Source organism: Oncorhynchus keta, chromosome 33 (genome assembly GCF_023373465.1).
Source record: "Oncorhynchus keta strain PuntledgeMale-10-30-2019 chromosome 33, Oket_V2, whole genome shotgun sequence".
Taxonomy (NCBI): Eukaryota; Metazoa; Chordata; class Actinopteri; order Salmoniformes; family Salmonidae; genus Oncorhynchus; species Oncorhynchus keta.
In genome coordinates, this window is record NC_068453.1 from 4,782,257 (window position 1) to 4,807,270 (window position 25,014).

General features: G+C 44.5%; 1 protein-coding gene and 1 long non-coding RNA gene across 5 annotated transcripts in view; one reads left to right on the forward strand and one right to left on the reverse strand.

The window, feature by feature from the left end:
• The window catches only part of LOC118366079 (Krueppel-like factor 8), a 121,543-nt gene that overhangs the window by 41,365 nt on the left and 55,164 nt on the right, over positions 1 to 25,014 (forward strand). For 3 of the 4 annotated variants that reach the window (XM_052491712.1, XM_052491711.1, XM_052491713.1), the window contains exon 2: positions 14,949 to 15,200. In XM_052491712.1, coding sequence (XP_052347672.1) covers positions 14,949 to 15,200 — 252 coding nt within the window. Of the gene's footprint in view, positions 1 to 14,395; positions 14,546 to 14,948; positions 15,201 to 25,014 lie in introns of those variants that run through there. The other variant, XM_052491714.1, reaches the window with a different exon arrangement.
• LOC127914587 (uncharacterized) lies at positions 4,782 to 6,564 on the reverse strand. The gene is made up of 3 exons (XR_008088930.1): positions 5,152 to 6,564; positions 5,084 to 5,104; positions 4,782 to 5,036 (listed from the first exon to the last, which is right to left on the reverse strand). It is a non-coding gene; the product is annotated as an uncharacterized LOC127914587 (long non-coding RNA).

The following is a 25,014-nucleotide window of genomic DNA, read 5'->3' on the forward strand; positions in this document are numbered from 1 at the left end:
TACAGTTGAGTCCTTCTGGGTAAGTCTCTTAAGAGCTTTTACACACCTGGATTGTACAATAGTTGCACATTATTTTAAAAAATGTTCAAGCTCTGTCAACTTGGTCATTGCTGGAAAGCCATTCTTGCAAGTCTTGCCATAGATTTTCGAGACAATTTAAGTCAAAACTCTAGCTAGGCCACTCAGGAACATTCAGTGCTGTCTTTGTAAGCAACTCCAGCGTATATTTGGCCTTGTGTTTTAGGTGAAAGGTGAATTTGTCTCCCAGTGTCTGGATTTTTGTGTCTGTGCTTAGCTCCATTCGTTTTATTTTTTATCAACATGAAAACCCTAGTCCTTGCCAATGACAAGCACACCCATAACATGATGCAGACACCACCATGCTTGAAGAGTGGTACTCGGTGGTGTGTTGAATTTGCCCCGAACATAGCGCTTTGTATTCAGGACATAAATGTAATTTCTTTGCCACATTTTTGGCAGTTTTACATTAGTGCCTTGTTGCAAACATGATGCATGTTTTGGAATATTTTATTCTGTACATGCTTGCTTCCTTTTCACTCCGTCATTTAGGTTAGTGTTGTGGAGTTACTACAATGTTGTTGATCCATCCTCGGTTTTCACCTATCACAGCCATTAAACTCTATAACTGTTTTAAAGTCACCATTGGCCTCATTTTGAAATCCCTTAGCAGTTTCCTTCCTCTCCGGCAACTCTCCGGTTAGGAAGGATGCCTGTATCTTTATAGTGACTGGGTGTCTTGATACACCTTCCAACGTGTAATTAATAACTTCACCATGCTCAAAGGGATATTCAATGTCTGTTTTTTAATTTTTTATCTACCAATAGGTTCTTTGCTTTGCGAGGCATTAGAAAACTTGCCTGGTCTTTGTGGTTGAATCTGTGTTTGAAATGCACTGTTTGACTGAGGGACCTTACAATTATCTGTATTTGTGGGGTACAGAGATGAGGCAGTCATTCCAACATTATGTTTAAATGCTATTATTGCACACAGAATGAGTCCATGCAACTTATTATGTGACTTGTTAAGCACATTTGTACTCCTGAACTTATTTAGGCTTGTCATCACAAAGGGGTTGAATTAAAAACATAATTCCACTTTGATATTATGGGGTGTTGTGTGTGGTTCAGTCACTTTGATATTATGGGGTGTTGTGCAGGGGTCGACCAATTTCTGATTTTTCAACGCCGATACCGATTATTGGAGGACCCCCAAAAAAAGCCGATACCAATCGGCCGATTTTGTAAGAAAAAATATGTATTTGTAATAATGACAATTACAACAATACTGAATGAACACTTATTTTAACTTAATATAATACATCAATAAAATCAATTTAACGTCAAATAAAATGAAACATGTTCAATTTGGTTTAAATATTGCAAAAACACAGTGTTGGAGAAGAAAGTAAAAGTGCAATATGTGCCATGTAAAAAAGCTAACGTTTAAGCTCCTTGCTCAGAACATGAGAACATATGAAAGCTGGTGGTTCCCTTTAACATGAGTCTTCAATATTCCCAGGTAAGCAGTTTTAGGTTGTATTTATTATAGGAATTATAGGACTATTTCCCTCTATACCATTTGTATTTTATTAACCTTTGACTATTGGATGTTCTTATAGGCACTTTAGTGTTGCCAGTGTAACAGTATAGCTTCCGTCCCTCTCCTCGCTCCTCCCTGGGCTCGAACCAGCAACACATCGACAACAGCCACCTCTCGAAGCAGCATTACCCATGCAGAGCAAGGGGAACAACCACTCCAAGTCTCAGAGCGAGTGACGTTTGAAACGCTATTACCGCACGCTAACTAGCTAGCCATTTCACTTCGGTTACACCAGCCTCATCTCGGGAGTTGATATGCTTGAAGTCATAAACAGCCCAATGCTTGACGCACAACGAAGAGCTGCTGGCAAAACGCACGAAAGTGCTGTTTGAATGAATGTTTATGTGCCTGCTTCTGCCTACCACCGCTCAGTCAGATACTTAGATACTTGTATGTTAAGTCAGATTATATGCAACGCAGTATCATCAACCATGTGTAGTTAACTAGTGATTATGATTGATTGTTTTTTATAAGATAAGTTTAATGCTAGCTAGCAACTTACCTTGGCTTACTGCATTTGCGTAACAGGCAGTCTCCTTGTGGAGTGCAACGAGAGAGAGGCAGGTCGTTATTGCGTTGGACTAGTTAACTGTAAAGTTGCAAGATTGAATACCCCGAGCTGACAAGGTGAAAATCTGTCGTTCTGCCCCTGAACGAGGCAGTTAACCCACCGTTCCTAGGTCGTCATTGAAAATAAGAATGTGTTCTTAACTGACTTGCCTAGTTAAATAAACGTTTAAACGCGCCCAAAAATACAAATTTCCGATTGTTATGAAAACTTGATGTCGGCCATTCCAATTAATCGGTCGACCTATATTTTGAACGTACTGACACATTTTTTTAAAGCGACTATGCGTATGATAGAGAAATGAACATTAAATTCTCTGGCAACAGCTCTGGTGGATATTCCTGCACTCAGCATGCCAATTGTACGCTCCCTCAAACGAGTTATCTGTGGCATTGTGTTGTGTGACAAAACTGCATATTTTAAAGTGGCCTTTTCTTGTCCCCAGCACAAGGTGCACCTGTGTAATGATCATGCTGTTCACTGACACACACTGATCAATGCTCACTAACAGGGATGTAAACAAATGTGTGCGTATGGTAAATATCTGGGCTCTTTCTATTTCAGCTCATGAAAGATGGGACCAACACTTGATATGTTACGTTTCTATTTGTGTTTAGTGTCTATGTTGAGGGACTGTATGTAGTGAGAAGTAGCCACCTGGTACTGCTGGGTATCAGCTAGTTTTCCTGGATATAATGTGTAACATGTGCTGTATGTCCCACTCCTATGCCAAACTGAGCCATGGCTGGGACATGGCTGGGCTAGTGAAATTGGTAGGGGCTGGCAGGGTTGGGGCTGGTGGAGTTGACACATATATTGTACAGACTGGTGGATAGAGTGTGATCTGAGGAGGTTGGAGGTCCATAATATCCATAGGAAGAGAGGGAGGGCTCAGACATGTAGAATGGTCTCTGAAAACTATCGGCAGTCAGACGTTACAGCGTGTGGTCTGAAGTGGTCATGCCTGCGTGCTTGCGTGTGTACTGTCCTCTCTCCAGTCCCCCCACTCTTGACACAGTTCTAGAGAGGGAGCTTTATTGCCCCACCCCTTCTCTGTTTCCCTCCCCCATGTCAAGCCTCCTGTTACTGAGGCTGCACACCTCGCCCCCCTTTCTTCTGACCCCGCCCCTACTCCACCTTGAGAGAGAGCCTGACTTTTTCTGCAAGAAAAATTTAATGCAATTGTTTTTGCAAATACTTAGAGGATACTACCCTCTACAACAACCTTCACTCCAAATCAAAATTCCATACCTAAAAACCTTGATTTTTGACAGAATTACCTGGAAGGATTCTTACTACCAAGGACTATCCTGAAAAAATGTATAGCAAACCAAAATGTATTATTTATTTTATTTGTTTACCTTTTATTTAACTAGGCAAGTCAGTTAAGAACAAATTATTATGTTCTCTCTCCTACTACCCCTCTAGCTCTCTGTTCCCTCTCCTCTCTCTCCTACTACCCCTCTAGCTCCCTGTTCCCTCTTCTCTCTCTCCTACTACCCCTCTAGCTCTCTGTTCCCTCTCCTCTCTCTCCTACTACCCCTCTAGCTCTCTGTTCCCTCTCCTCTCTCTCCTACTACCCCTCGAGCTCTCTGTTCCCTCTCCTCTCTCTCCTACTACCCCTCCAGCTCTCTGTTCCCTCTCCTCTCTCTCCTACTACCCCTCTAGCTCTCTGTTCCCTCTCCTCTCTCTCCTACTACCCCTCTAGCTCTCTGTTCCCTCTCCTCTCTCTCCTACTACCCCTCCAGCTCTCTGTTCCCTCTCCTACTACCCCTCTAGCTCTCTGTTCCCTCTCCTCTCTCTCCTACTACCTCTCGAGCTCTCTGTTCCCTCTCCTCTCTCTCCTACTACCCCTCGAGCTCTCTGTTCCCTCTCCTCTCTCTCCTACTACCCCTCCAGCTCTCTGTTCCCTCTCCTCTCTCTCCTACTACCCCTCTAGCTCTCTGTTCCCTCTCCTCTCTCTCCTACTACCCCTCTAGCTCTCTGTTCCCTCTCCTCTCTCTCCTACTACCCCTCTAGCAAACTCTCTGTTCTCTCTCCTACTACCCCTCTAGCTCTCTGTTCCCTCTCCTCTCTCTCCTACTACCTCTCGAGCTCTCTGTTCCCTCCCTCTCTGCCTCCTACTACCCCTCGAGCTCTCTGTTCCCTCTCCTCTCTCTCATACTACCCCTCTAGCTCTCTGTTCCCTCTCCTCTTTCTCATACTACCCTAGAGCTCTCTGTTCCCTCTCCTCATCTCTCATACTACCCCTCGAGCCTCTCTGTTCCCTCTCCTCTCTCTCATACTACCCCTCCAGCTCTCTGACCCCTCCTCTCTCTCCTACTACCCCTCTAGCTCTCTGTTCCCTCTCCTCTCTCTCCTACTACCCCTCTAGCTCTCTGTTCCCTCTCCTCTCTCTCCTACTACCCCTCCAGCTCTCTGTTCCCTCTCATACCCGTACAGTATCTTATTTTTCTCATCATCTCATGTGGCCACTCCTCTCCTCTTTCCTCGCCCTCTTCTCCTCTCACCCGGTGCTCTAGGAGGAAAAGCAAACAGTGGTAGAGCTTATGAGCCTAGTAGAACTTAAGACTAGAGCCTAGAAACCTCCCTCCCTCATCCGCCTGCAGAACCTAAGACTAGAGCCTTGAAACGTCCCTCCCTCATCTGCCTGCAGAACATAAGACTAGAGCCTTGAAACCTCCCTCCCTCATCCGCCTGCAGAACCTAAGACTAGAGCCTAGAAATCTCCCTCCCTCATCCGTCTGCAGAACCTAAGACTAGAGCCTAGAAACCTCCCTCCCTCATCCGCCTGCAGAACCTAAGACTAGAGCCTAGAAACCTCCCTCCCTCATCCGCCTGCAGAACCTAAGACTAGAGCCTAGAAACCTCCCTCCCTCATTTGCCTGCAGAACATAAGACTAGGGCCTAGAAACCTCCCTCCCTCATCTGCCTGCAGAACATAAGACTAGAGCCTAGAAACCTCCCTCCCTCATCCGCCTGCAGAACCTAAGACTAGAGCCTAGAAACCTCCCTCCCTCATCCGCCTGCAGAACCTAAGACTAGAGCCTAGAAACCTCCCTCCCTCATCCACCTGCAGAACCTAAGACTAGAGCCTAGAAACCTCCCTCCCTCATCCGCCTGCAGAACCTAAGACTAGAGCCTAGAAACCTCCCTCCCTCATCTGCCTGCATGGTAAACAGGACGTTTTCTCTCTTACATGGAAGTTTCTTGATCAGCTACTCTCCACCAGAGGAAGACTGTGTGTGTCCAGAGTGCCCACTACAATTATGCTCCTTAATTCATTATGACTGTTAAGCAGAACACACAGAGGTCAGAGTGGCAGACTTCATAGCAGCCACTGAGAGGCAGGACTGAAACTGGAGGAGAGGGGGCAAGGCCAGGTCACTGTGTGTGCACGTGTGTGTGTGTGTGTGTCTGTTTTCTGAATATGCGGTGTAATTTATGTGTGTGTGTGTTTGCTGTATATGTGGTGTAATTTATGTGTGTGTGTGTGTGTTTTTTAAAAATTATGTGTCTGTCTGTGTTCTCTTCCCCTCAGTCACCTCTTGGCTGTGGTCGTCTATTTGTGTCAGCCGTGTCATCTGTGAGTCGCGATGGTAAACCATATACTGTCTTACCTCATACTGAACAAACATGAAGTCGCGTTAAAGTAGACAGAACATACTGTCATTTCCTTCATTCTGGATCTGTCCCATTTTCCTTACCTCATAGCCAATGGCCATTATTGAATTGTTTTTTTTTTATTCCACCTTTATTTACCCAGGTCGGTCAGTTCAGAACAAGTTCTCATTTACAACTGCGACCAGGCCAAGATAAAGCATAGCAGTTCAACACATACAACAACACAGAGTTACACATAAACAAACGTACAGTCTTTAATACAGTAGAAAAAAAGATTTATACAGTGTGTGCAAATGTAGTAAGATTAGGGAGGTAAAGGCAACAAATAGGCCATAGAGGTGAAATAATTACAATTTATCATTAACACTGTAGTGATAGATGTGCAGACGATGATATGAAGTAGAGATACTGGGGTGCAAAAAGAGCAAGAGGGTAAATAACAATATGGGGATGAGGTAGTTGGTTGTGCTATTTACAGATGGGCTGTGTACAGGTGCAGCGATCGGTAAGATACAAGTCTCCAGCTTCAGTGATTTTTGCAGTTCGTTCCTGTCATTGGCAGCAGAGAACTGGAAGGGAAGGCGGCCTAAGGAGTTGGCTTTGGGGGTGAACAGTGAAATATACCTGCTGGAGCACGTGCTACGGGTGGGTGTTGCTATGGTGACCAGTGAGCTGAGATAAGGGGGGCTTTACCTAGCAAAGACTTATAGATCACCTGGAGCCAATGGTTTGGTGACCAATATGTAGCGAGGGCCAGCCAACGAGAGCATACAGGTCGCAGTGGTGGGTAGTATATGGGGCTTTGGTGACAAAATGGATGGCACCGTGATGGGCCTTGTGTCACTGTGTGCTGTTAACTTGTTGACGCTATCCATCCCGGTAGTGGGATAATTGTCATCAGCAACCGCTGAATAGCATAGCGCCACAGTCAAATAATATTCCTATTCATGAAATCACAAGGGCAGTATAGGAAAACACAGCTTAGCCATTTGTTAATCCACCTGTCGTCTCAGATTTTGAAATGATGCTTTACAGCGAAAGCAATCCAAGCCTTTGTGTAAGTTTATAGATAGCATCGTATAACATTATGTACACTAAGCATTAAGTAGCTAGGTCACTCACTCACTTTTCACTCACGAGACTCCCAGTTACACAACAAATGTTCCTTTTGTTCCATAAAGATGATTTTTATACCCAAAATACCGACGTTTGTTTGTCACGTTATGTTCAGAAATACACAGGAAAGAGCGGTCACGACAATGCAGACATATATTCCAAATAATATCCATAATGTCCACAGAAACATGTCAAACATTTTTTTATAATCAATCCTCAGGTTGTTTTTAAAATATATATTTGATAATATATCAACCGAGTGTGTAGCTTTTTCAATAACAGTGGGAGAAGCAATGGTGGCTTTACTCAGTTGCGCAAAACTCACTCTGAGAGCCCCTACCATTCCACTTACGCAATGTGATCCTTCACGCTCATTTTTCAAAATAAAAGCATGACACTATGTCTAAAGACTGTTGACACCTTAGGGAAGCCATATCAAAATGAATCTGGTTGATATCCCTTTAAATGGAGGATAGGCATGCATAGGAACACAGAGGTTTCAAAATAAGAGGCACTTCCTGATTGGATTTTCCTCAGGCTTTCGCCTGCAATATCAGTTCTGTTATACTCACAGACAATATTATTACAGTTTTGGAAACTTTAGAGTGTTTTCTATCCTAATCTGACTAATTATATGAATATTCTAGTTTCTGGGGCTGAGAAATTTCAAATGGATATGTTTTTTAGCCAAAAATGAAAATACTGCCCCCTACACGCAAAAGGTTAAAGCCACAATGGTCCCAGAGACTCCTGTGTCCAATTTTGTGTCTGTGGGATATAGGCGTGTGTGTTCCAGACGAGAGGCCACACTGTGCCCACGTGCGGTACCCACAGGGAGGGACACAGCCAGGCAGCCACGAGGTGTGGAGACAGGGGAGGAGAGGGGGAGCAGGAGGGACAGGGGAGGAGAGGAGGGAAGAGCACTGACCCAAATAGTCACTCTGTTCCCCCATCTCCCTCTCTGTCACACGGTCTTCCCCTCTCTCACACTCATCATGCTCTCTCTTTTTCTTCATCTTTTTTTCTGCCCCTCATTCCCTCCCTCTATCCCAACCTTGCTGTCCCTTTCACTCCCTGTCCTGTTTCTGTTCCCCTTCCCTCTATCCCGCCCTCTTTCTCTCCCCATGCTCTCTTCCCCCTTCTGCCTTCTACTTTCTCTTCCCCCTCTCTCTGTAACTTCCTGTAGTGGGACAAACAGGGCTGGGGTCCCACCCACCCACCTTCTCTCTCTCTGTAACTCCCTGTAGTGGGACAAACAGGGCTGGGGTCCCACCCACCCCTGGGGTCCCACCCACCCCTCCCTCTCTCTCTCTGTAACTTCCTGTAGTGGGACAAACAGGGCTGGGCACCCACCCCACCCTCTCCTCCCTCCCTCTCTCTCTGTAACTTCCTGTAGTGGGACAAACAGGGCTGGGGTCCCACCCACCCCTGGGGTCCCACCCACCCCTTGGGTCCCACCCTCCCCTCCCTCTCTCTCTGTAACTTCCTGTAGTGGGACAAACAGGGCTGGGGTCCCACCCTACCCTCTCCTCCCTCCCTGTCTCTCTGTAACTTCCTGTAGTGGGACAAACAGGGCTGGGGTCCCACCCCACCCTCTCCTCCCTCCCTCTCTTCTTGTAGTGGGACAAACAGGGCTGACTCTTTGTGGATCTACCGCTCTCTGTCTGTTGTGGTTAGCTAGCTAGTCAGAGGTGTCACATCACATTGAGCTCACTGCTTACTTTTGTGACTATAGAGGGGTCTCTGTTCCTCTACAATGGTCATTGGGAGAGGACAGCATGTGTGAAGGGGAAGTGGTGTGTGTGGTGGGGGGAGGTGTGTATGTAGTGGGGGGATGGGGGGATGGTGTGTGTGTGTGTGTGTGTGTGTGTGTGTGTGTGTGTGTGTGTGTGTGTGTGTGTGTGTGTGTGTGTGTGTGTGTGTGTGTGTGTGTGTGTGTGTGTGTGTGTGTGTGTGTGTGTGTGTGTGTGTGTGTGTGGAGCCACACCTAGGCTGATTGGGGGACCACACCTCTGTGAGGAATCTGCTGCAGCTGGGTCACATGTCTGCTCCTCCTCCCTCCCTCCTTCCCCACCCCCACACCTAAACATTTCCATATTGCAGCCAACTCATTCTCTCTCAATTCAATTCAATGGGCTTTATTGGCATGGGACACATGTTTACCTTTGGTTGTATTTATAATGGTGTTTGTTCTTCACTGGTTGCCCTTTTCTTGTGGCAACAGGTCACACATCTTGCTGCTGTGATGGAACACTGTGGTATTTCATCTAATAGATATGGGAGTTTATCAAGATTGGATTTGTTTTCAAATTGAAGTCTGTGTAATCGGTGGGAAATGTGCTACAGAGCCTTCAGAAAGTGTTCACACCCCTGGACTTTATTCCCATTTGTTGTCTTATTAAATGGGATTAAACTGTGTCATTTCTTGCTAGTGATCTGCACAAAATACTCTTGATGTCAAAGTGGGAAAAAAACACTCATATTCACATCATTATTAGGTAAGTATTCAACCCCCTGAGTCACTACATGCTAGAAACACATTTGGCAGAGATGACAGCTGTGAGGGTTTCTGGGTAAGTCTCCAAGAGTGTTCCACATCTGGATTGGGCAACATTTGCCCATTTTATTATTTTCAAAGTTCTTCTTCAAGCACTGTCAAATTGGTTGTTGATCATCGCTAGCTTCCACTAAGCTAACATATGGGAATGTATCGAGATGGTCACATATTGAAGCCCTTATTTTTGTTAGAATCATCTACCTCCATACTTCCATTCATTTGTATGGGTTAGCTTCAGATGAGTCCTGTGACACTTGTGTTGGTCGTAGAGCAAAACGGAGAACACCATCTGTTTGTGAGAGTCTCCCCTTTACACATTGGGGTCATGTTTTCTGGATGTCTCATGGTCTGACAAACACCGCTGTAGCTCGGCCACCTTCCCCCGCAGATGCGGACGGCCGACATAGGCGGATGCAGCCGATACAAAAAAAAAAAAGGTATCTCTAGTTTCAACTGACATTTTGATGGGGATTGTTTTATTATGTTACTCCGATAAACGCACGGGTGTATCAATAGACTCTTAAGGATTTTTATGTTTTATTTCTATATATTTTTTGGCACTTTTACCCCTTTTTCTCCCCAATTCTTGTTATCCAATTGGTAATTAAAGTCTTGCCCTATCAGCCGCAGCCCTACAGACTAGGGAGAGGTCAAAGGTCAAGAGCCTTGCATCCTCTGAAACTCGACCCCGCCAAGTCGCACTGCTTCTTGACACAATGCTCGCTGAACACGGTAGCCGGCCGCACCAACGTGTCAGAGGAAACACTATCCAGCTGGCCATTTCACTACATACTTTGAAGCACGTCTTACCTGGCTTTAAAGTAGCCTCGACAAAATCGAAACCAAAAATGCAGGCAGTTATTGGGAGAGACAAATACAATATGGCGTTCATCTAACCTGGAAGAAAAAATTATTGTCTTTAAAACAAGCAAACGTAGCACTGACCCAATGACAGACCGTGAATATGCACATTTACCGGGGAGATAGATGGCTGACGTACTCTAGTGGTGCCAATAACTTTAGGTTGAGAATTTTCATAATTAAAAGACAGATTGGAGTCTTTTCGTTGTCTTCTATTTACAGCAATAGCCATTTCATTTTCCAAACTGTTTTTCTGAGATTGTATTTTTTTTTTATGTTGCGATATATTTTTCTGGGTTTCTCTGCTTTTCACTGGCAGTCAAAACTCAACAATAATCTATTTGGTATTTGCTGCATGCTCTGCCCAAATTGCGGGCCCTTCCAACTGTAGGCTATGTGATTTAAATCCACAGCTTTTTTTTTGTTTCAGAAGTGTGGCCCGTGTGGCCAAATCATGCTTTCTGATGTGGTACCCTATTTTTAATAATTGTATTTACATATGTATATAAGCTATTTAGGCTAATTCAGTGTACTTTAGGGAAAGCTTCCCCTAGCCATACGGAAGTGCTACCTATGTGTTGTAACATCTCATGGGTATTCGGTAAGAAGGATAAAGTAAAAGTGATTTCTGGCATTCTGAGCAGGGGGGTGGACGCTCTAATCCGGTTGCGCAAACCGATGCATATGAATCCAGTCCATTTCTTAAATGTCCGGTAAATGAAAATGGTGACATAATTTCACTTTGACATGATGGGGTATTGTGTGTAGGCCAGTGACAGACATCTCAATTGAATCCATTTTAAATTTAGGTTGTAACTCAACAAAATGTGGAAAATGTGAAGGGGTGTGAATACTTTCTGAAGGCACTGTATGTGTCTCTAATATGGTCATACATTTGGCAGGAGGTTAGGAAGTGCACCTCAGTTTTCTCTCGAGAACCAGGTCTGCCTACGGCAGCCTCTCTCAATAGCAAGGCTATGCTCACCGAGTCTGTATATAGTCAAAGCTTTCCTTCATTTTGGTGAAGGACAGAGGGGGGCGTGACTTTTAAAAAATGGCAGAGTAATAACAAAAATCGAAAATCATGAGCAAGTCAAATGAATGCTTTAGTGAATCTAGTGTTAACAGAGAGTACACAGTGGCAGAATACCACTGTGACTGACCATTTCCTAAATAAGTCTATATAACATACTGCTGTTAGAATTGTAATGTCATAAACAGAACTGGAGTTATAACCAGTTTTAAGAGGGCATGTCATTTTAAAAAAAAAAGGTTTCCCCTCATTGCCCCTCCTCCTCCCAACAGTGGAACTGGAAGGTGCCGTGCCCAGTTGATAATCACCCTGATGATAATTTCCTCAACTGAACATAAACTCATTTCACACATATAACAGATGAAATCAATGGAGTCGAGTATGATTGGGGCGAATGGGTGAGTCGATGAGCGAGGGGAGGCGTACGATGCATAATTATGTAATCGCCAGTTGTGAATGAAGAGCAGGGCTGGCCATTCCATTGTATTGATACGGCATATTCTAATTCTAATCTCAAAATGGTATGTACCCTATATCAATCCGCGCGCCACTGTAGCAGTCGACTCAGTCTTATCAGTCGACTCCGACGCAGTGAGAGTGTCCGGAATTTACAATGGCAAATAGACCAAGAGGAATGGATACGCGTTCTGCTACAACATCCGACTGAAAACCACTCGGGTGGTGGGGAAGAGATGAACCATGACATCTCTGATGATTATTCTTCTGATTCTTGGGCCTCCGTGGTCTCGACCTCAACACGCGAGGCCTCAGCGCTAAAAAGCCAGATCGGTGCTCTCTGAGCAGTTGCCCCGCGCCACCACCAAAGGAAACGCTGGACATTAGAAAGGGATGGCCACCGTTTGGATAGAATGAGCCGGTGACAATGCTACGGGTCCGCTATCGGCACTAACTTGTCACCGCGGAGCGAGCATCTCAAGCTAAAGTCAATATCGGCGACGCACTCGTTGTTTTATGTGGCATGGACGTACAGCCCCACTGTACTGTGGCTGAGGTGCACGGGGAGCCAGGAGACACTGCCTGAGACGCTGTCTGTTGGCGACCTGGAAGCGTTCGTTTCGACCCGGTGTGCGCGCGGAGCATTCGGTGGAGTGCGCGTGTGTATGGAGAGCTTCTGCTCAGACACGTGGGAAACCACGTCGCGGAATCGTTCCAGCGAGATCATGCGTTACCTCCATTTTGATGACAGAGAAACGAGGCGCCCTGGAAACATACACATTTGCCATGGGATCCGACGTTTGGAACAAGGGCAGACAATACTTGACTGTTTGACTGCTGTCATATCGATACTATTACATTCATTACAATGCGTTTTGTGCAGACTTTCACTACTGACGTTTTCTAATTGCTCACCGTGCATCTGGGGTTGGGGTATGTTATTTAGTCGTTGTAAAAAAAAATAAAAAATGTCTGTTTTTAACGCATGCTTTTCTGTTTCATGACAAAGACGTCCCACAAAAATAACACTTCAATGTTGGTGTTTTCTGTTTTGACATTGTATCCTACAGTAACAAAGTAATGAACATGCTATTCTGATTTTTGCAATTCATTCCAGTCATTCGCAGCAGAGAACTGGAAGGAAAGGCGGCCTAAGGGGGTGTTAGCTTTGGGGATGACCAGTGAAGTATACCGGCTGGAGCGCTTGCTACCGGTTGGTGTTGCTATGGTGACCAGTGAGCTGAGATAAGACGGGGCTTTACCTAGCAAAGACTTACAGATGACCTGGAGCCAGTGGGTTTGGCGACAAATATGTAGCGAGGGCCAGCCAACGAGAGCGTACAGGTCGCAGCGGTGGGTAGTATATGGGGCTTTGATGACAAAACGGATGGCACTGTGATAGACTGCATCCAATTTGCTGAGTAGAGTGTTGGAGGCTATTTTGTAAATGACATTGCATGCAGAATTCTTCAAAAATAAGCTTCATGTACAAAGCAAAACCCCAAGCAGTACATTGCAGAGCAGACTTAGGACTATGCCCGCTAATGTTCAAAATCCAGAAAATATCTGTTTTTAAGTGCTACAACCACCTGAAAGGAAGCGATGCCCACACATTTCACCACAAAGCCCTCACCTACAGAGAGATGAACCTAGAGAAGAGCCCCCCCTCAGCAAGCTGTTTCTGGTGCTCTGTTCACAAACAGACCCCACAGAGCCCCAGGACAGCAACACAACCAAATGATGAGAAAACAAAAAGGTAGCTATTTGACACACTGGAAAGAATCAACCAAAAAAAAACAGAGCGAATTGGAATGATATCTGGCCCTAAACAGGGAATCCACAGGGTCAGAATACTTGACCACTGTGACGGGACCCAAAATTAAGGAGATCCTTGACTATGTACAGATTCCGTGACCATGGTCTTGCTGTTGAGAGAGATCGCCATAGAGAGAAGACCGGCTATGTGCCCACTGCCCGCAAAATGAGGTGGAATCTGAGCTGCAATTCCTGACCTCCTGCCAAATGTCTGACCATATTAGAGAGACATATTTCCCTCAGATCATACCCACAAAGAATGAGAAAACAAATCAAACATTGATAAACTCCCATATCTGTTAGGCGAAATACAGCAATGTGCCAGTCACGGCAGCAAGATTTGTGACCCGTTGCTATGGAAACAGGGCAACCAGTGGAGCACAAACATTGTAAATACAACCCATATTGATCTTCCTCTACTATTCCTATTACAACTATTTGCACATTGTTAAAAACGCTACACAGTTGATAATAGTTTTTGGTTTCTCCTCACTTTTCTGCATCGTTTAATTTCACTTGCTTTCACCGTGTAATCCAATGTTTCCCATGCCAGAAAAGCCCCCTTGAATTGAATCGAACGAGTGTGTGCGTCGAGATTGTGTGTGTCTTTCTCTCTCTCTCCACTCCCCTCTGCTTCTAGAGAAGGGTGTGACTGCCTACCAGTGAGAGAGAGGGAGGGGACACAATACTTCTGTTGAGCTTGCTTCTCTGTTTCTCTTTCGCTCTCATTCCCTCACTGGCTGGCTAGGATCAGGCTCTCTCTCTCTCTCTCTCTCTCTCTCTACTTCTATGTCTCTTTCTCTTTTCCTCTCGCATAGGGCCTACCCTTTATATATTATTTGTCTTTCTGCATAGCACAGTTTCAGAGTAATAGGCCTACCGTTTGAGAAGAGGGTAATGCTGGTTTTATTTGTGTGTCATTTCCTATTTTCTTACCTGTCTCTTCTTCCCCTCCCCCTGTTCTCACCTCACCTCTCCTCTCTTATGGCTTTGTTATCTTTCTCTTTGCCTCTCTCGACCGCTATCTCACCTCTCTACTGCCTTCACCCAACTCCTCCTCCTCTCATCTCTCTGTGTTGCATGTCAGGGTATGTAACAGTTGGCTAGCATGTCCTTTCTCCCTGTGTAGCGGTAGTCTGACTGTTCCCCTGATTACTGTGCCCCTCTCTCTCTCTCTCTCTCTCTCTCTCTGTCGCCGTTCTCTAGATGTGTCTAACATGTCATCTCTTCCAGTGTAACTCTTTCTCTTCTCCGTATGTGTTACTACTGGCTAACAGTCCTCTCTCTCCCTCTGCAGTGCCAGTCGAGTCCTAAGAAGGCCAGCAGTGGTGCCAGCTCCCAGTCCCAACCACATCCAAAGGTGCCCCAACCCAAGAAGGAGCCCCAACCCAAGAAGGAGCCCCAACCCAAGAAGGAGCCCCAACCCAAGAAGGAGCCCCAACCCAAGGTTCCCAAGAAGGAACCCAAGACCGAGCCCCAGACCCAGGTGGAAGAAGAAGACATGCCCTCAGTACACATCAAACCAGAACCAGAAGAGGTGGAGTGCACGGTGAGAGGAGGATAGGAATGGGTGAATGAGGTGGGCTAGAGGGGGTTAGAGGGGTGGGGAAGACTAGAGAGACACAGGGACACATGGATGAATGGTTGTAGGTGTAGAGAGAGGCTGAAAGAAAATAGAGACCGGCTCTGTCTCTGGACTGTTAGAGAGGGTGGAGGAAAAGGTGTGGTGGTGATGACTGGCTGGAGAGGAAAGAGTGAGAGAGAGAAGGGTGGAGAGGGTGTGGACGGTTAGATAAGAAGAGTAAGGGCGGGGGAGGTTGGTGGAGAGAGCTGGAGGAGGGGACCTGCAGAGTGGGTGGGGTTCGTTGGGTTAGGACTGTGCAGACTAAGAACATACAATTCTGAATAAAATGTTTGGTGTAGGACAGATTATTTGGAATAGGGAATCGTGGCAACTTTAAATCAAATCAGAGTTTATTTGTTGTGTACGCCGAATACTTGAAATGGTTGCTGAGAGGCCCTAACCAACCGTGCAATTTTTCAGTAAAAAATAGGTTTTAGGTGAACAATGGATAAGTAAAGAAATAAAAACAACAGTAAAAGGACAGTGAAAAATAACAGTAGCGAGGCTACATACAGTAGAGGCTACATACAGTAGAGAGGCTACATACAGTAGAGGCTACATACAGTAGAGGCTACATACAGTAGAGAGGCGACATACAGTAGAGGCTACATACAGTAGAGAGGCTACATACAGTAGAGAGGCGACATACAGTAGAGGCTACATACAGTAGAGGCTACATACAGTAGAGAGGCGACATACAGTAGAGGCTACATACAGTAGAGAGGCTACATACAGTAGAGAGGCTACATACAGTAGAGAGGCGACATACAGTAGAGGCTACATACAGTAGAGAGGCTACATACAGTAGAGAGGCTACATACAGTAGAGGCTACATACAGTAGAGAGGCTACATACAGTAGAGAGGCGACATACAGTAGAGAGGCGACATACAGTAGAGAGGCTACATACAGTAGAGAGGCTACATACAGTAGAGGCTACATACAGTAGAGGCTACATACAGTAGAGGCTACATACAGTAGAGGCTACATACAGTAGAGGCTACATACAGTAGAGGCTACATACAGTAGAGGCTACATACAGTAGAGAGGCTACATACAGTAGAGGCTACATACAGTAGAGGCTACATACAGTAGAGAGGCTACATACAGTAGAGGCTACATACAGTAGAGGCTACATACAGTAGAGGCTACATACAGTAGAGGCTACATACAGTAGAGGCTACATACAGTAGAGGCTACATACAGTAGAGGCTACATACAGTAGAGAGGCTACATACAGTAGAGGCTACATACAGTAGAGGCTACATACAGTAGAGAGGCTACATACAGTAGAGAGGCTACATACACTAGAGGCTACATACAGTAGAGAGGCTACATACACTAGAGGCTACATACAGTAGAGAGGCTACATACAGTAGAGGCTACATACAGTAGAGAGGCTATATACAGTAGCGAGGCTATATACAGTAGAGAGGCTACATACAGTAGAGAGGCTACATACAGTAGCGAGGCTACATACAGTAGCGAGGCTACATACAGTAGAGGCTACATACAGTAGCGAGGCTATATACAGTAGAGGCTACGTACAGTAGAGGCTACATACAGTAGAGAGGCTATATACAGTAGAGGCTACATACAGTAGAGAGGCTACATACAGTAGAGAGGCTATAACAGTAGAGAGGCTACATACAGTAGAGAGGCTACATACAGTAGATATAGATATGGTTAATGTGACTATGCATATATGATGAACAGAGAGTAGCAGTAGCGTAAAAGATAGTTTGGTGGGTGGCGGGACACAATGCAGATAGCCCGGTTAGCCCATGTGTGGGAGCACTGGTTGGTCGGGCCAATTGAGGTAGTATGTACATGAATGTATAGTTAAAGTGACTATGCATATATGGTAAACAGAGAGTTGCATCAGTGCACTTTATAGGCCTACGGTACGTTCTGTGTGCAACGCCATGAATGTAGAGAGAGAAGGGTGGGGGGGGGTTGGGTAAGCAATACAAAGTTACAGAGCGTCTAGAGAGAAACGCGTTGTGTAGAATAGATTCTCTGTCATGTGAAGTAGGTAATCATGTTGGCTCTATAGGCCTGTGTTACATTTCTATGTGGTACGTTGTGAATGGAGGGAGGAAGAGTTAGAGGGGGGAAAGGGAGGGTGGGGCTGGGGCTGGGTGGGACACCATTACATAAGTGCTCTTTAGAGAGGGGTGTGGTTGGGTTGTCGTGTGAGTGTGTGTGTTTGCCCGCACCCTTGTTTGTGTTTGCCCACGCATACATGTTTGCCCGTGCCTGTGAGTGTGTGCACGTCTGTGTGTGTGTGTTGACCACCACTCGTGAGCCGCCCAGCAAAGATTGATCTATGGGTGGGTGGAGGGGCATTTCTGGAGCAGCAGACACTTTTTGGTAACATGGTACCCTCGCCGGTCCCACTCCCATTCACAAGGGGGCAAAAGCAAAGTTTTTTAAAATATTTTGTGTTGTATTGGTTTTGCCCCAAACATGACACTTTGTATTCAGGACAGAACTTTAATTGCTTTGCCACAGTTATTGCAGTATTACTTTATTGCCTTGTTGCAAACAGGATGCATGTTTTGGAATATTTTTATTCTGTACAAGCTTCCTTCTTTTCACTCCTTTTCTGTACAGGTTTCCATCCTCTCCGGCAACTGAGTTAGAAACAACGCCTGTATTTTGTAGTGACTGCGTGTATTGATACACCATCCAAGTGTAATTAATAACTTCACCATGCTCAAAGGGATATTCAATTCATTTTTTTGTGGGGGGTTTTATACCCATTTTCCAATAGGCATTGGAAAACCTCCCTGGTCTTTGTGGTTGAATCGGTGTTTGAAATTCACTGCCTGACTGAGGGACCTTTACAGATAATTGTATGTGTGGGGTACAGAGATCAGGTAGTCAATCAAAAATCAAACACTATTATTGGACACAGAGTGAGTCCATGCAACTTATTATATGACTTGGGCTTGTCAATGACAAAGGGGTTGAATACTTGTTGACTCACAACATTTCAGCTTTTCATTTTAAATTCACTTGTCAAAGGACATTTCTGGACAATTTTTGTTAGACACGTTCTGATTCAAAATGATTCCTCCCATTTCGTGCCTACTGAACACAACCCTGGACCCTGCCAGACTGTCTCACTAGTAACAGCCAGAGCCAGAGGTAATACTAGACTGAACAAGTAAGTAAGTGGGCGATGGATAGAGACGTAAGAGAAGGAGAGCGAGGGAGGAAGGAAGTAAGGGATGGACAGAGTGAGAGGGAGAACTAAGGGATTCCCCACAACATTAGATTCACTCTCAAGGGAGCCTGGTGTAAGTCTCTGATTTGTCTCGCCCTTTCATCTCACACTCACTCGCTCGCGGTGGTCAGGTATTCTGCCACTGTGTACTCTCTGTTTAGGGACAAATAGCATTCTAGTTTGCTCTGTTGTTTGGTTAATTATTTTCAATGTGTCAAGCAATTGTCTTTTTTGTTTTCTCATGATTTGGTTGTATCTAATTGTGTTGCTGTCCTGCGGCTCTGTGGGGTCTGTTTGTGTTTATGAACAGAGCCCCAGTACCAGCTTGCTTAGGGGACTCTTCTTCTCCAGGTTCATTTCTCTTTGTTATGGAAGGTTTGGGAATCATTTCCTTTTAGGTGGTTGTAGAAATGAACGTCTCTTTTCTGGATTTTGATCATTAGCGAGCATCGGCCTAATTCTGCTCTGCATGCATTATTTGGTGTTTTACGCTGATACACGGCGGACGTTTTTGCAGAATTCTGCAATGCAGAGTCTCAATTTGGTGTTTGTCCTATTTTGTGAATTCTTGGCTGGTGAGCGGACCCCAGACCTCACAACCATAAAGGGCAATTTGTTGAATTTTACAGTAGGTTCCTTTTTGTAGCATCAAAGGCCCTTCTTGCTTTGTCTCTCAGATCGTTCACAGCTTGTGAAAGTTGCCTGTGGTTCTGTTTAGGCTGAGGCAGGTATCATTTTTTTGTGTGCTCTAGGGCTATGGTGTCTAGATGGAATTTGTGTTTCCGGCAACTGGACCTTTTTGGAACACCATTATTTTTGTATTACTGAGATTCAGGGCCCAGGTCTGACAGATCTGTGCAGAAGATTTAGGTGCTGCTGTAGGGCCTCCTTGGTTGGGGCCAGAAGCACCAGATCATCAGCAAACAGTAGACTTCAGACTCTAGTAAGGTAATAAGTATGTATGGGTGCTACAGACTGTTCTAGTGCCCTCGCCAATTTGTTGATTTACGAGGAGTATACCAAACATTAGGAACATCTTCCTAATACCGCTTTAAGTTTTTATGTATTCAATAAAAATCTACAGTTTAATATGTTTCCATCGCATTTTCAACTCTTACTGTCACAAACTAGCTAACGTGAGTGGACCATTGCTCAAGGAGAGAGACATGGGGCGGCAGCGTAGCCTAGTGGTTAGAGCATTGGACTAGGACCCGGAAGGTTGCGAGTTCAAACCCCCGAGCTGACAAGGTACAAATCTGTCGTTCTGCCCCTGAACAGGCAGCTAACCCACTGTTCCCAGGCCGTCATTGAAAATAAAAATGTGTTCTTAACTGACTTGCCTGGTTAAATAAAGGTATAAAAAAAAAAATATTAATATTTTTTTTTTTAAATAACTGTAAATGTGTCTACTCTGGTATTGGCACCTTAGCCAACAGCTCACAGATGCAGTGCAGATAGGCTGTGTGGTTAGCCTATTCTACATGATGAGATTAGTATGGATAAGGCTGAAAGTATGCGTGTTGGTCAAAAGGCAGCGATCATCATGTCAGCAGAATAAGACGATGTTTATTGAAAGGAGCATCAAGCTCACCACTTTGCACTTTCACCACCCTGTGCAGTTCATCATCATTTATTTCATCTGTAGCCTAATAAACTGCATGCTTTCCCGAGTCACCACACACCATGTCTTCGCCGAATCCATGTTTACTTCAATATGATGGTTATTATATCGATATCTGTGCATAAAGGCAATCTCCACCTCCATTTTGCACATAATACATTTTACCGACACAAACAAATCCCACCACGTCGAACGAACAAATTCTGTCTGTATTTATACAATTGTACTGTAACTTCCTGTTTCCATCACAACTGACGTTTTTTTTTTTAATGCGGTTTGACTTTACTCAAACCGTATATGAAAACGTGGTTAGTGTCATGGAAAGAGCAGGTGTCCTTAATGTTTTGTACAGTCAGTGTATATGTTGAAGAGGGTGGGGCTCAAGCTGCATCTCTCTCTCTCTCTCGCCTAGGCCCCTAATATCGAGGGAGGCTTCCGCTCTCTGGTAGCCATGGCAACGGGGCTCTGGCGGGAGTTGGAAAGACTGTGTGATGTAGTCTGCTTGCCCACACCCCTCCCTACCCCCTCCTCCACCTCTTCACTGCTACCCCACCCCCTCCCTTGCAACCCTCCGCACAACACATCACTACAGCCAAAGGCACACGCAAACACAAATACACACAGTTAAACTGACACACAAAAATAAATACCTGCTAGCAATACATTCTCATTTGATTCTCTCTCTCTCTCTCTCTCTCTCTCTCTCTCTCTCTCTCTCTCTCTCTCTCTCTCTCTCTCGCAATCTCTAGCTCCTTCTGTCTCACACACACGGTTTTCCGTTAAAATAAAAAGAACATTTCATACAATTCCATGTCATCCTATTGCATGGTATGACCGTTAGTGTGCAATGAAGTTCTACCATAGTCATACAATAGGTGGCAGCATCTGGAATCCGCTTCGGGCAGGTGAATTGTTGTACCGAAGACTACCTACCGTTAATTCACATTGACTCTAGTGTTCCTTTCATTTCTTATGTGCATTAGCAACTCACAGCAAAAAAGATACCTAGCCAAGTGATTTCTTCCCCCTACATTCTCTCGATTTCGCTCCAAGTGCTCCCTCTACACACACACACACACACACGCATGCTGTTCACCCAAGCACCTATTCGGCCTACAGAAATGACTGAGAATCTAAATGATGGGATACACACAAAAAACTGTTGACAAGCTACATTCCTTGCCAAATCACGCCGACTTTATCACAAATTCAAAATGGACAGGTCGATTAAAGTAGGGAAGTAATGTGTTTCAACCACGAGTTGTAGTTTTGGAATAATAAATGCGTCTCGGCTCTTTTAGGATTTTTAGCTAACTGCAATTTTTTTTTTTATGGTATTTTTATCAATTCTTATTTACAATGACGGCCTACTCCGGCCAAAACCTCACCCGGACGATGCTGGGCCAATTGTGCTCCCAATCACGGCCTGGAATCCAACCAGGGTCTGTAGTGACCCCTATAGCACTGAGATGCAGTGCCTTAGACCGCTGCGCCACTCTGGAGTGGCATTTAGAATAGGTTAAAACCCCCCTAAACCTAGGTAGGTTCCAGACTGAAATATGCAACAAAACGGCAAATTGCGTATTCGTAAGAATTAATCTAGGGGCCTAGTTTGTTTCATTATTAACAAAAGCCTTCACACCAATTTCCTTTTCTGAAAAATAAAATCCCTGATGATCGGGAATTAGTGATAGTTTTTTTATAATTGCATTGTGATTTTCCTTGAGTTTTAACATTTAAGGATTTAAATGTTCGTCTAACACACACACAGATTACTGTAGTATCGCTAGGATGCAGCTAGCTCTACTTTCTGTCCCTGTTCAACCACAGTCAGTCATGGTGTTGTTGTCCAGGGCGAGTTAGTTCTCCTGACTCAGAGACAGTAACTCCACTTTGGGGTGTGTGCTTGTGTCAATTTGTGTTATTGTTTGTAGTAATCGGTTTGTTGTTTGGGTTTGACTGACGGCTCTTTATTGTGTGTGTTCGTGCCATGCACTTAGATTCTGTGTTTTCAACTGTTGTAACTACAATCAACTGTGGGCTCCACCCAGCTTTAAAGCACAGGTTGTGTGTGTGTGTGTGTGTTATTAAAGCCCTGCACAGGAATTCATTTTAATCCCTACCCATGTCCGAGACGTTCAGGCCCTACCCAATTTGCTTCTGCCAAATTTAAGGCAAACCCAAAATCTGAAATAACTTCCTCCTGTAGTATCCATTAGCTGCTTGTCTGTCTTTCGCTCCCTGCGCAGCATGGAAATGTCTTTGCTTCAAAATGTTAATGATCAAATTAGTGATAGCCGAGTCCTACCCATACCCTAGTTATTGATGAAAAAACAGGCCCTTTGGGCCCGGGCCAGGTAGCAGAGCTTGGGTGTGTGTGTGAACTGGTTGCACAAGTGTTTGTAACGCAAGATGGAGAGACTGTCTCTTGTCAGAGATCACATTCATTTTTGGAGATTGCAAAATATTACCTTTTTATTCAAGACAGGAGAAACATATTGTTTCAGGTGATAAAAAAAAACATATTTTGTTTAGTTTCTTTCCTAGCAACTCAAGCTAGCCTTCACATAGCAGCCAACGTTAGTTAGCTTACTCATAGCAGCCAACGTTAGCTAGCTTACACATAACAGCCAACGTTAGCTAGCTAACCCATAGCAGCCAAGGTTAGCTAGTTTACTCATAGCAGACAACGTTAGCTAGCTTACACATAGCAGCCAAAGCTAGCTAGCTTACTCATAGCAGTCAAAGTTAGCTAGCTTAGCTAGCTTACTCATAGCAGCCAACGTTAGCTAGCTCACCCATAGCAGCCAACGTTAGCTAGTTTTCACATAGCAGCCAAAGTTAGCTAGCTTACTCTTGGCAGCCAAAGTTAGCTAGCTTACACATAGCAGCCAACGTTAGCTAGATTATGAAAATTGTGGAAAAGTTTTAGAAAAGTCATGGAAATCATTAGAATTATTTCTGCTAATGTAATTTATTTAGGCACAATTTTCCAATATTTTACAAATTAAACAAAAATCAACATATCAGCCAGGATGGGAGTGACACATTTACATTACATTTAAGTCATTTAGCAGACGCTCTTATCCAGAGCGACTTACAAATTGGTGCATTCACCTTATGACATCCAGTGGAACAGTCACTTTACAATAGTGCATCTAAATCTTAAAAGGGGGGTGAAGGATTACTTATCCTATCCTAGCACATCTGTGTTTGTGTGCATCAGCTGCATGTTTGCTAGGTGAGTGGACCATTGCTCAAGGAGAGAGACACAGCAGCAGGTAGGCATAGCCTATCACATATGATGGAGAACAGATGAACTAGGTAGACAATTAAAATCATATCTTGTACCCTCTAGTTAACTGTTCAGCTGTTATTAGCTTGTATTCACGTTTTCGTCATGCCCCAAAATATCTTCCACCGAAACTTACTTTTTTCAACGATTCATATGATTAATTTAAACTGTTATTTTTGACAAAACAAACTATTCACTTCTCCATTGTATTAGTTGGGATTCGGTTCAATCGCGGTGAATCTAATCATCGACTTCGGCGATGTCATCTACAAAATCGCTTCCAACACTCTACTCAGCAAACTGGATGCAGTTTATCACAGTGCCATCCGTTTTGTCACTAAAGCACCTTATACTACCCACCACTGCGACTTGTATGCTCTAGTCGGCTGGCCCTCGCTACATATTCGTCGCCAGACCCACTGGCTCTAGGTCATCTACAAGGCCATGCTCGGTAAAGCTCCGCCTTATCTCAGTTCACTGGTCACGATGGCAACACCCATCCGTAGCACGCGCTCCAGCAGGTGTATCTCACTGATCATCCCTAAAGCCAACACTTCATTCGGCCGCCTTTCGTTCCAGTACTCTGCTGCCTGTGACTGGAACGAATTGCAAAAATCGCTAAAGTTGGAGACCTTAATCTCCCTCACCAACTTCAAACATCAGCTATCTGAGCAGCTAACCGATCGCTGCAGCTGTACATAATCTATTGGTAAATAGCCCACCCATTTTCACCTACCTCATCCCCACAGTTTTTATTTATTTACTTTTCTGCTCTTTTGCACACCAATATCTCTACCTGTACATGATCATCTGATCATTTATCACTCCAGTGTTAATCTGCAATATTGTAATTATTCGCCTACCTCCTCATGCCTTTTGCACACATTGTATATAGACTCCCCGTTTTTTCTACTGTGTTATTGACTTGTTAATTGTTTACTCCATGTGTAACTCTGTGTTGTCTGTTCACACTGCTATGCTTTATCTTGGCCAGGTCGCAGTTGCAAATGAGAACTTGTTCTCAACTAGCCTACCTGGTTAAATAAAGGTGAAATAAAAAAAATGTGAATCAAAATAATACATTTTAAATCATGAACATTGATTTTAGATGGAGCCTTCCCTTTGGATGGTGTTGCTTCACAACGCGTTTTGTAGATGGCACTTCCAGTTGATTTGGACATTGCAACTCTACATACTCGTCAGCCTGCAAAGTAAATACATCTAAGCTAAGATAAACATGACTAACCTTGTAGCCTACCATAGCCATTTGGTCTTTGAGATATTGAGTGAGATAATTATTTCAAAAGGCATACAACGTATTTGGTTGTCAAGGGTGGTCCACCATCCTCCAGGAGCGCTAATGGATAACAGGCCTTTATTCCAGTCCCCCTCTAAAAATACATTTTTAGAAATGAGCTGCTCAACCAGACCTTGATAAAACTCTGTCTGATGTGTTTGAGCAGGGCCTGATGAAAAGCCTGCAGACCCAGTATTACTCGAGACTGAGGGTTGACCGTGTGTTTTATACAGTTGCCTAACAGGTGTTCAATACTGATAAAAATATAAATGCAACATGTAAAGTGTTGGTCCCA